The sequence below is a fragment of the Salvelinus alpinus genome, chromosome 14, assembly GCF_045679555.1.
Source record: "Salvelinus alpinus chromosome 14, SLU_Salpinus.1, whole genome shotgun sequence".
Taxonomy (NCBI): Eukaryota; Metazoa; Chordata; class Actinopteri; order Salmoniformes; family Salmonidae; genus Salvelinus; species Salvelinus alpinus.
The window spans coordinates 39,689,497-39,702,183 of record NC_092099.1 but is presented as its reverse complement, the minus strand read 5'-3'; the positions used below and the strand labels follow the sequence as shown (position 1 = coordinate 39,702,183).

The 12,687-nt window shown below is 44.4% G+C and overlaps 1 protein-coding gene across 4 annotated transcripts in view; it reads right to left on the bottom strand.

Annotated features, from left to right (window-relative positions):
* Positions 1-12,687, bottom strand: part of LOC139538910 (unconventional myosin-Ib-like) — a 136,312-nt gene that overhangs the window by 9,957 nt on the left and 113,668 nt on the right. For 2 of the 4 annotated variants that reach the window (XM_071341476.1, XM_071341479.1), the window contains 9 exons: positions 12,360-12,560; positions 10,671-10,764; positions 9,591-9,740; positions 8,944-9,012; positions 8,754-8,840; positions 8,278-8,364; positions 5,498-5,584; positions 1,045-1,131; positions 120-194 (listed from right to left, as the gene is read on the bottom strand). In XM_071341476.1, coding sequence (XP_071197577.1) covers positions 120-194; positions 1,045-1,131; positions 5,498-5,584; positions 8,278-8,364; positions 8,754-8,840; positions 8,944-9,012; positions 9,591-9,740; positions 10,671-10,764; positions 12,360-12,560 — 937 coding nt within the window. The remainder of the gene's footprint in view (positions 1-119; positions 195-1,044; positions 1,132-5,497; positions 5,585-8,277; positions 8,365-8,753; positions 8,841-8,943; positions 9,013-9,590; positions 9,741-10,670; positions 10,765-12,359; positions 12,561-12,687) is intronic. The other 2 variants (XM_071341477.1, XM_071341478.1) reach the window with 2 other exon arrangements.

Genomic DNA, 12,687 nt, shown 5'->3' with positions numbered 1-12,687 from the left:
AAACAAACACTGTCCATCAGTGCTTAAAAGGGATGGACAGCTCCTTCATGCTAGCCTGGTCAGATCTGATTGTGTCGTCTTACCAACTCGGACCAGCTTACATTCACGCTCCCACTTACAATTCTCTGGATGATAAAGCAGTAGATCTTCTTTCCAGCGTTGGCCCTAAAGAACTTCCTGTACTCCCGGCGAACCTATAACCAAGGAGACAACTGATCATCACCATAGTGATCTGATTTGAGGCATGACATCACAACAACACTGATTGACATGACACTAGAACAGGGCTCTCCAACACTATTCCTGGGGAGATGTCCTCCTGTAGGTTCACTCCAACCCTAGTTTTAATTAAACCAATGAATCTTATCAAGGGTTGTAGAAGAAATCTACAGTAAGGAAGCTCTCCAGGAACAGGGTTGGAGAACCCTGCACTAGAACAACAGGCAGATGTGGTTCGTTAAACAATGAACCCAACGTACAAAGTCATAAAATATTATATGTAAACTGTTGAGCACTCAAGTCAACTTTAATCATAATGGGATTTTCTCCCAAATGTTTTTGCTGAAAATGAGATGTTACATAATAAATTGATGAGGTCAATTTAAATCACACTGATTGGAGTCAGTTAATTGTTAACAGGTTCTGACAGCTGTTCTGTGATGTGCAAAGGTGACGTGCACATTGTGCAGTCAATTAATGAGAGGATTGGGGTCAATCAGACTACAATAATACTGGTGAAAAGGACGAGATAATGGAGTAGATATAGCATCAGACAAAGAGGAAGAAGGAGAAGAAGGAGCGGCTGGGCAGGGCAAAAAAGGAGCGGCTGGGCAGGGCAGGGAGTGGCTGGCGGGTAGGAGGGAGTGGCTGGCGGGTAGGAGGGAGTGGCTGGCGGGTAGGAGGGAGTGGCTGGCGGGTAGGAGGGAGTGGCTGGCGGGTAGGAGGGAGTGGCTGGCGGGTAGGAGGGAGTGGCTGGAGGGTAGGAGGGAGTGGCTGGAGGGAGTGGCTGGAGGGTAGGAGGGAGTGGCTGGAGGGTAGGTATACCTGGAGTCCCCGCCAGTAGGCCCAAATGACGGCGACGGCGTGCTTACGCCTGGCCTCCTCCTTCAGGCACCTTAGCTCCCTGCGTGCCTGTCAGGAAGAAGGAAAGAAAGAGAGGGAAGAAAATAGTTAAAATATGGGAATAATAAGAGACTGATATGGAGGAGGGGATACTGCCTTGTGTGGGGACACACATCACACAAGAGCCCAGTCTAGTTAACAAGAGCCTGAAGATAATTTAACCCACTATGGGAAGAATGCAATTATCATGAAATAGACATTTAATAATATTGTAGTCTATGTACTGTACATCTATTTTGGCAATAACTTTTTTGATTGAAACAGATGGCTGTGTTGGGCATGAGCAAAGTTCACAAGTCAGTCAGCAGGTTTCTCTAAGGTTCTATACACTGCACTGCACACTGAAAAAAATGAATCACTGTAAGCCTCAAGGAATCAGCAAGCAAAGAGTCACAGCATGCAAAAGGTGAGGCTTGGGCCTCAGGGAGGGATAGAAACACCACACCCCCAAACATCCTGACCTTTGATAACAAAGGAGGAGAAATCAATGCCAGGATAGCTGAGTGTGTTGGTGGTTTGGGGTATGGCAGGCACAGGGTCTACTCAAGGTTCAAATCAAATCAAATCAAATTTTATTAGTCACATACACATGGTTAGCAGATGTTAATGCGAGTGTAGCGAAATGCTTGTGCTTCTAGTTCCGACAATGCAGTAATAACCAACAAGTAATCTAACCTAACAATTCCACAACTACTACCTTATACACACACACAAGTGTAAAGGGATAAAGAATATGTACATAAAGATATATGCATGAGTGGTGGTACAGAACGGCATGGCAAGATGCAGTAGATGGTATAGAGTACGGTATATACATATGAGATGAGTACTGTAGGGTATGTAAACATAAAGTGGCATAGTTTAAAGTGGCTAGTGGTACATGTATTACATAAAGATGGCAAGATGCAGTAGATGATATAGAGTACAGTATATACATATGAGATGGGTAATGTAGGGTATGTAAACATTATATTAAGTGGCATTGTTTAAAGTGGCTAGTGGTACATTTTTACATAATTTCCATCAATTCCCATTTTTAAAGTGGCTGGAGTTGAGTCAGTATGTTGGCAGCGGCCGCTAAATGTTAGTGGTGGCTGTTTAACAGTCTGATGGCCTTGAGATAGAAGCTGTTTTTCAGTCTCTCGGTCCCTGCTTTGATGCACCTGTACTGACCTCGCCTTCTGGATGATAGCGGGGTGAACAGGCAGTGGCTTGGGTGGTTGTTGTCCTTGATGATCTTTATGGCCTTCCTGTGACATCGGGTGGTGTAGGTGTCCTGGAGGGCAGGTAGTTTGCCCCCGGTGGTGCGTTCTGCAGACCTCACTACCCTCTGGAGAGCCTTACGGTTGTGGGCGGAGCAGTTGCCGTACCAGGCGGTGATACAGCCCGACAGGATGCTCTCGATTGTGCATCTGTAGAAGTTTGTGGGTGCTTTTGGTGACAAGCCGAATTTCTTCAGCCTCCTGAGGTTGAAGAGGCGCTGCTGCGCCTTCTTCACAACGCTGTCTGTGTGGGTGGACCAATTCAGTTTGTCCGTGATGTGTACACCGAGGAACTTAAAACTTTCCACCTTCTCCACTACTGACCCGTCGATGTGGATAGGGGGGTGCTCCCTCTGCTGTTTCCTGAAGTCCACAATCATCTCCTTTGTTTTGTTGACGTTGAGTGTGAGGTTATTTTCCTGACACCACACTCCGAGGGCCCTCACCTCCTCCCTGTAGGCCGTCTCGTCGTTGTTGGTAATCAAGCCTACCACTGTAGTGTCATCCGCAAACTTGATGATTGAGTTGGAGGCGTGCATGGCCACGCAGTCGTGGGTGAACAGGGAGTACAGGAGAGGGCTCAGAACGCACCCTTGTGGGGCCCCAGTGTTGAGGATCAGCGGGGTGGAGATGTTGTTACCTACCCTCACCACCTGGGGGCGGCCCGTCAGGAAGTCCAGGACCCAGTTGCACAGGGCGGGGTCGAGACCCAGGGTCTCGAGCTTGATGACGAGTTTGGAGGGTACTATGGTGTTAAATGCTGAGCTGTAATCGATGAACAGCATTCTCACATGGGTATTCCTCTTGTCCAGATGGGTTAGGGCAGTGTGCAGTGTGGTTGCGATTGCGTCGTCTGTGGACCTATTGGGTCGGTAAGCAAATTGGAGTGGGTCTAGGGTGTCCGGTAGGGTGGAGGTGATATGGTCCTTGACTAGTCTCTCAAAGCACTTCATGATGACGGAAGTGAGTGCTACGGGGCGGTAGTCGTTTAGCTCAGTTACCTTAGCTTTCTTGGGAACAGGAACAATGGTGGCCCTCTTGAAGCATGTGGGAACAGCAGACTGGGATAAGGATTGATTGAATATGTCCGTAAACACACCAGCCAGCTGGTCTGCGCATGCTCTGAGGACGCGGCTGGGAATGCCGTCTGGGCCTGCAGCCTTGCGAGGGTTAACACGTTTAAATGTTTTACTCACCTCGGCTGCAGTGAAGGAGAGCCCGCAGGTTTTGGTAGGGGGCCGTGTCAGTGGCACTGTATTGTCCTCAAAGCGGGCAAAAAAGTTGTTTAGCCTGTCTGGGAGCAAGACATCCTGGTCCGCGACGGGGCTGGTTTTCTTTTTGTAATCCGTGATTGACTGTAGACCCTGCCACATACCTCTTGTGTCTGAGCTGTTGAATTGCGACTCGATTTTGTCTCTGTACTGGGACTTAGCCTGTTTGATTGCCTTGCGGAGAGAATAGCTACACTGTTTGTATTCGGTCATGCTTCCGGTCACCTTGCCCTGGTTAAAAGCAGTGGTTCGCGCTTTCAGTTTCACGCGAATGCTGCCGTCAATCCACGGTTTCTGGTTTGGGAATGTTTTAATCGTTGCTGTGGGTACGACATCGTCAATGCACTTCCTAATGAACTCGCTCACCGAATCAGCATATTCGTCAATATTGTTGTTGGACGCAATGCGGAACATATTCCAATCCGCGTGATCGAAGCAGTCTTGAAGCGTGGATTCAGATTGGTCGGACCAGCGTTGAACAGACCTGAGCGCGGGAGCTTGTTGTTTTAGTTTCTGTTTGTAGGCTGGAATCAACAAAATGGAGTCGTGGTCAGCTTTTCCGAAAGGGGGGCGGGGGAGGGCCTTATATGCGTCGCGGAAATTAGTATAACAATGATCTAGGGTTTTTCCAGCCCTGGTAGCACAATCGATATGCTGATAGAATTTAGGCAGTTTTGTTTTTAGATTAGCCTTGTTAAAATCCCCAGCTACGATGAATGCAGCCTCAGGGTGTGTGGTTTCCAGTTTACAAAGAGTCAGATAAAGTTCGTTCAGGGCCATCGATGTGTCTGCTTGGGGGGGAATATATACGGCTGTGATTATGATTGAAGAGAATTCCCTTGGTAGATAATGCGGTCGACATTTGATTGTGAGGAGTTCTAGATCAGGTGAACAGAATGACTTGAGTTCCTGTGTGTTGTTATGATGATCACACCACGTCTCGTTAATCATAAGGCATACCCCCCCGCCCCTCTTCTTACCAGAAAGATGTTTGTTTCTGTCGGCGCGATGCATGAAGAAACCAGCTGGCTGCACCGACTCCGTTTGCGTCTCTTGAGTTAGCCATGTTTCCGTGAAGCAGAGCACGTTGCAATCCCTGATGTCTCTCTGGAATGCTACCCGTGCTCGGATTTCATCAACCTTATTGTCAAGAGACTGGACATTGGCGAGTAGTATGCTAGGGAGTGCTGCGCGATGTGCCCGTCTCCGAAGCCTGACCATGAGACAACCTCGTTTGCCCCTTTTACGGCGTCGCACAGGGTCGCCGGCTGGTTCCAGGCACTGTGCGAGTGTGTGTGTGATGCACGCGCCCCCCCCCCGATTTGAGTCTGGATCAGCTATAATCCATCAGGCTGCATAGCAAAGAGGCTTAAGTGACTGTATCTTTACCACACCTCTCCCCCATCCACCCTTAGTGCCCAGGCCTGTCCATTATCTACCAGAGCCAAGGGTCACCAGAACTCCAGCCATCTATTTCTATATATTTTCCATTAAACCATTCAAGGTTAGCTAACAGCACCTAGTTGGGCTGAGAGAGCTAGAATGGGGGCTTAGGGGTCTTGTTCCGTTTCAGTAGGTTAGGTGACTTTCCCCCCATTTCAATTCTGTTTTGGCATGCGATGGGACATTGGATGAGGGGTTGTATGGCACCTTTCCATGCAATATAGATAGGATGGGTGGTGGTAATGGGGAGGATAGCTAGAGACCTTTTGGGGTCTGCTCAGACCAATGTTTAGCTAATGCAGGGGTCTGGCATCGGTCTGGGTTTATTTGATGGGGAAATGACAGGTGAGCGGCGGGATATGGATGGATATTGTCAACGACAGGCTGCTTCCCAAATACCTTGGTCCCCTGCCAGCCAGCCCAAATGACAGACACAGCGTGCTTTTCTCGCGCCTCCTTCTTTAGACACCGCAGTTCTCGCCGAGCCTGGGGAAGTGGTGGGGTTTATGGTTTGTGTTTTGGAAAGAATATACCCGTTGGGATGGGTGTTGGTAGCAATAAGAAGCAGACAGAAATGTGTAGCAGTAGCAGAAAGATTAAGGCAATGGAGGATAACATTAACTACTCTTTGGAGCTTATGACAGTGATAGGAGTTAGCACCATTAGTACAAAAGTCCAGGTTTCCCTGAAGTAGACAGAAGTTAATTGTAACTAATATCAATTATATTGATTAAAACTTTGTGACTACTGTGAACAGCTCACATAAATCACTGACGCCACTGATTCAGTGGAAGTACTGTGGGCTTTTCCCAGGCTAAGAGACTAGATCCACCAATTAGATGGGCCAATTAGTCGCACGCGTCGGTCATGTAACAGACTACAGTAGGCTTGATAAATGTGTCAATAAAAGGAATTTGATGATTATCTGGTCAGTTTGTCCGTAAAGCCTTTAGATAAGATGTTGCTGAGATACAAAATAGTATCAGAGGTCTTCCAAAGATAGCAGTACTGTGTCATCAGTTGACTGCATCCCGTGGTTAAAGGCCCATCAAATATGACATGTTGTGCATGGACCGTTTTAAAGGTTTATATGTGGCCTCTAAAGCAAAGAATGTCACGCTAAGTTGATAAAGTGCTAATGGTAGCATAGGTGCTATGTCGAGAAGGGCCTAGGTTATGAACGGTGGCTCTCTATTGTGATATTTAGCAGATAGAATATAGTCCATTCTCAGCATGGTCTATTCTCACAACTAATGCATTAAAGTGAACACATGATACCCATTTTGATTATCTAATGCAGCGTACTGTACATCAAGTCTCTCACATAGTAACAGATTACAGCGGATTGCAATGACAAACTTAATCAAGAAAACAGACCAAGACAATGGTGGGTTGTAGCACTTTCTGCTGTTCCTAAGGGAAGGAAGTAAGGAAGGCTCCATTGCAGTAAAAACAGAGGCTGCTAGCACACAGAGGTTTATAGTTTAATGTAGAGGTCGGCATGGCCGATTAATTAGGGCCGATTTCAAGTTTTCATAACAATCGGTAATCAGCCTTTTTGGATGCCGATTATGGCCGATTACATTGCAATCCACGAGGAGACTGTGGCAGGCTGACCACCTGTTACACGAGTGCAGTGTCAAAAGGACCTTGTGGCTGCAATGAGCCAAGGTAAGTTGCTAGCTAGCATTAAACTTCTTATAAAAAACGTTAACTACACATCGTTTTTGATATTACTAGGTTAACTAGCTTGTCCTGCGTTGCACATAATCAATGCGGTGCCTGTTAATTTATCATCGAATCACAGCCTACTTCAACTTTGCCAAACGAGTGATTTAACAAAAGCGCATTTGCAAAAAAAGCACATTCGTTGCACAAATGTACCTAACCATAAACATCAATGCCTTTCTTAAAATCAATACACATAAGTATATATTTTTTTAAACCTGCATATTTAGTTTAAATAAATGCATGTTAGCAGGCAATATTAACTAGGGAAATTGGGTCACTTCTCTTGCGTTCAGTGCAAACAGAGTCAGGGTATATGCAACAGTTTGGGCCGCCTGGCTTGTTGCGAGCTGGGTTTCTTCCTAACAAAGACCATAATTAATTTGCCAGAATATTACATAATTATGACATAACATTGAAGGTTGTGTAATGTAACAGAAATATTTTGACTTAGGGTTGCCACCTGTTTGACAAAATACAGAATGGTTCCGTATTTCACTGAAAGAATAAACGTTTTGTTTTTGAAATGATAGTTTCCGGATTTGACCATATTAAAGACCAAAGGCTCGTATTTGTGTGTTTATTATAATTAAGTCTATGATTTGATATTTGATAGAGCAGTCTGACTGAGCGGTGGTAGGCAGCAGCATGCTCGTAAGCATTCATTCAAACAGCACTTTACTGCGTTTGCCAGCAGCTCTTAGCAATGCTTGAAGCACAGCGCCGTTTATGACTTCAAGCCTATCAACTCCCGAGATTAGTCTGGCAATACTAAAGTGCCTATAAGAACATCCAATAGTCAAAGGTATATGAAATAGTCGACGCGTCATTATTCCTATAGTAACTACAACCTAAAACTTCTTAACTGGGAATATTAAAGAACTGGGAATATTGAACCACCAGCTATCATATGTTCTGAGCAAGGAACATAAACGTTAGCTTTTTTACATGGCACAAATTGCACTTTTACTTTCTTCTCCAACACTGTTTTTGCATTATTTAAACATCTTTCATTATTTATTTGAAACTAAATATATTTTATTTATGTATTATATTAAGTTAAAATAAAAGGGCTCATTGTTCATTCAGTATTGTTGTAATTGTCATTATTACAAATATATATAAAAATCGTACGATTAATCTGTATCGGTTTTTTTTGGTCCACCAATAATCGGTATCGGCGTTGAAAAAAATCCTAAAATCTCTAGTTTAAAGGGGTAAAAATGTGTTACTGGGTAACCCTTTCAACAACCTCCAAAATGACACCTATTAAAGGGAAAATAAAACATGAGTTACAAACAATGGTAGACGAGGGGCGACATTAGTGGACCATGGGACAACAGAGGGATGAGGAGGAGCCATTTAATTGGTCAGTTTCAAGGGGAGGGGCGGGACATGGGGGATGACGGACAGCTGGGATGGCAAAACACGATGGCAGCAGGCTTAAATACCTTGGTCCCTTGCCAGTATGCCCATATGACAGACACGGCATGCTTATTCCGTGCCTCCGTCTTTAGGCGCCGCAGCTCCATCCGGGCCTGGGGGTGGCCAGGAGGGTGGAAGGATGAGGGAGCAGGGAGGGAAGAGAGTGAGATGAGGGAAGAATTAGAGTGAGGGGTAAAGAGAGTGAAAGAGTGATAAAAAGCAGCGGTCGTAAGATCAGCCAGCAGAAGACGACTAGAGGGGGAAAAAGCTGTGGAATTGCTCTAGTTTAGCTTTTAGTATAGCTGGGAGACCTGAGCATAGCCATGTCTTAACATACTGTATTTCCCTACCTGGCTCTGTCACAGACAAACCTTGTAAAAGCAAAAAGTCAGTGGATGCCCATAATAAGTAATCCATCAATTTTCTTCCCAATATCTTCATTCGACACGTCTTTACATTGTCTAATTATTATGTTGCCATTAGGTAGTGTTTGAGCTAGTACCTGAGTCCCGTGCCAGTATGCTGCAATGGTAGTCACTGCCTCCTTGCATCTCTTCTCGTATTTCAGCTGTCGCAAGATCTTGCGGGCCTGGAGAAAAACAATTTGTTTAAAAACATACCTTTACTGCAGTGTTATCAAAGAAAAATATGCATTCTTATAGTGTTTGACTGGCATGCTGACATAGACATACCTTCCACCCTCTGGTGAAGGACTGCATCACTAGTGTAGCGCTCTTGATCTTCTCATATTTCTTTTGTTGCTGAAACAGGACAAGGCAAAAAACACTGAGCTCAATAGACAAGTAAACTCGAACTACAGTAATCTAAAATCTATAGCTAGCATATTAAGTTGTGGGAATTTGGGAACTTAATTTGACCACCCTGTTGCATGAAATTTCCTGAATAGTAGGAAATGTAAACTTGTAGTGTATTCGAGTTTTAAAAAGGCTTCTAAAGTATGTAATTTCCACTTAAAAATGCAGACTTGATTTGCCATAAGTAGAAATGTATCAACCCATACAAAAATGGCCATTAATTATAATCCACACAATATTTCACATTTCCTGTTATTGCAGGATTATTTTCCTGCTGTGAGAAACTGGTTAAATTAAGAACCTACACCTGTACAACAGCTCCAGAAATGAATAGGAGAGGAATCATGATTCTCTCCCTGCCTTTCCCCTCCTGATTCTGAGAATCATCCAAACTAGAATTTCTGGAAAACCTGGGGACTTTGGGAAAGTTTCCAGAATTTATCAACCCTACTCTTGAGACTGAATAAAGGCTGGTATGAAGTTGTGTGTGCCTGCATGTCCATAGTTGAGCAAAGCTAACTCACTGCATATCTGCGGTACCAGGCTGCTACCACCACCTGGCTTTTCTTCAGCAGGAGGAAATGAGTACGACACTTCCACCCACGGTAGATCTTCTGGATCAGGGTGGCCAGGTCCTCCAGACACGCCCTTCTCCTCTCCTCCAGGGTGAACAGCTGGGGACACAGGAAGAGGGTGGGCATCAAGAGGATGATAGGAACATCTACATGTACTATGATACATAGCATAGTCTGTACAATTTAGGAATGAGAGGACATGTTCAATGAGACAGGATGCCATTTTGGAACAATATTGTGTGGTAGCACAAGATCTTGAGATTGATAAGGGGCTTCTATATGTGCCCAAACATTTCCTCCACCTCAAAGACAGATCTAGGGGATGGGAGTTCAGTGACCTAGACTAGAACCCACCCTACCACCAGCCTGACTGAACATTCACTGTACAGCTGAGAGATGGAGATACCTAGCTAATCTGGTAAGAAGGTACAGTAGATCAAAGATAAGGACAACCCCCTTTGAGATCAGGGTTTGTTTAGGCTGTCTCCTGGACTGACTAAAGAGTATGTTGTTCCACCCACCACTGCAGTTTCTAAAAGCCCATGATGCTATGGAGACTAGGCCTAAATGTTCCTTTTTTCCCCCACATGCTCCTATCTGAGCCGCTGTATAATGGATAAGTGAAGCCATGTGTTCTCAGAATGTTCCATAATGTTGGTTAAGCGTCGTAATTAGTAGAGGGGCACGACTTCCTTCTTCTAGAAGCCTTTTAACGCAGGTCAAACATGAGAGCATCAGCCAACTGGATTCTGGCATTAGTCTAACTGTATATGAATACATCCGTCTCCTCACATTTATGATCTATGGCTACATCTTCTGTACTAATAAAACTGGACAAATGCCAATTACAGAGCATGCTGCTCTTTCCAACGTTAAGGGTTACCACCAAGGATGTGACTTATGTTATATAAAAAAATATATATATTTTTTTTAAATCACGTAGTACCATTAATACTATCAAACACAGTAACAGGGTCCAGATCAACTGGGTGTGCCTCTGCAATATCATGTTATATCATGTCATGCTACCGTTCTGGGGTTCCTGATGAAGATTTTGGAGCGTCCGTATGCAAACTCCTCAGCTGGAACAGAACAGTCTGTCAGCAGCACCTCCACTCCATCCCTACAAGGAGACAGAGGTACAACTCTTAACTATTCTGTTACGACCCTTCTCTTAACATGGGGATAGTTATGATGAAGCGGAAAGGACAAAAGATAGGGGACTAAAGGGAGAGACAGACCGAGGGAGAGGAAGAGACAGACGGTAGATGGATTGGATAAGGCAGAGAGAACACAGGCGGCAAGAATGCCATTCTAAGACGATAACAGTCCATATCTGAAGTAACATGTGGGAGGAAAACATGTAACCTCATGAACCATTTACACACCATATAAGGAGTATAGTAAGCACACAAACTAGACACCAAATATGCTGTCGTGTATAATTCACATCAGATAGGAATCGATATAATACATTGTGGGATATGTATTTGAAATTATTTCACTATTCAAATGATATGGGCTCACGAGTGGCGCAGTGGTCGAAGGCACTGCATCTCAGTGCAAGAGGCGTCACTATAGTACCTGGTTCGAATCCAGGCTGTATCACATCCGGCCGTGATTGGGAGTCCAATAGGGCGGCGCACAATTGGCCCAGCGTTGTCCGGGTTTGGCAGTCATTTTAAATAAGAATGTTCTTAACTGACTTGCCTAGTTAAATAAAGGTTAAATAAAATATAAAAAATATGACATAAGATATCCGGATAGTAACAAAAAAATATATATATATTTTGCTTTGACTCTCGACCAATCAGAATGATGCAAATGCATATGGCAGGGCCGGACATGCTACCTTTCACCAGTAGTTTGGCTAAAATCAAAAGCGAAAGAAAAGGCTGATTTTCGCCATGATAGAACTGATTCTGAAAAGGGTTTCTGGTGAGTGTTTTGCATTGATCTGTGCCATGTATTGTGGAAATGCTATTTTAAGTAAATACCGTTGTCAGGCAGTCTGCAGGGCTGAATGAGCAGCGGTAGCTCAATGCACTATTATAAAAACTACATTCAAAAGTTTGTTTTATTAAATTAATCATTTAAAATGTCACGGTATATCCTTGTAGGTAAAAATGTCACAAGGATAATTTAATTTAGACAAAGCTTTTTCATTGTTAAAATAGGCCTCAAATTTTTTCCCCCCGCAATAAAATGTGCGTTCAGGTAACCGAATACTAAAGTCTGTTCGATTAACCGTGCCCATCCCTAATACCTTTACAGTGAATGCAACATGACTTAGAGCGTTATTGGCACACAGCAGAGATATGGGGCAACTGCCTCAACATGCCCTGGACAAAGTAAAGGAAATTACTGAGCTGTTAGATGGTCTGATGCCCCAGCGCAACCAGATCTAGCCAACCCAAAACGGCTTATTGACATCATTGTATCATGGTGGGATATGAAATGGCATTTCATCCATGGATGACTATACTGCTGTTGCTACATTGTTATCCAGTTAGAACACTGCTAAACACGGGAAAGGAAACTGTAAAAGCCCTTCGTGAAAACTGCTGATATAAAAAAGGCTTTATAAATACATTAGATTGATTTGATTGAGAAAGAGGTAGATATTTTTACTCTATGATCATCACATGGTAAATAAAATATTCCCAACAGGCAGATAATAACTACAGTATTTCTGTAAAGGCAGAGCTGAGGTCCTACCTGGCAGGTCCTCTCCAGTGAGGCCAGGTCTGCTTGCAGAGCATCTTGTATCGCTCCAGACAGGGCTCGTAGGGCTGGCGGAATGCGTAGCCTGCCCTCCTCACACGCACATTCTCCATCAGACCCAGGTAACGCACCTGGTGACACACCAGTGAGTCGGTGAAGATGTGGGCTGCCTTCTTATCGTTGGGCTTGATGCACCTGAGGAGAACAGACAGTCAGACACTATGGCATGGACATGCAACGGTAGTCAGTGGACCTGATCAGAGTTAACACAGATCTCAGAATACTGCCCCAAGGATCTTATAGAGTTAGTTGATTTTATTCT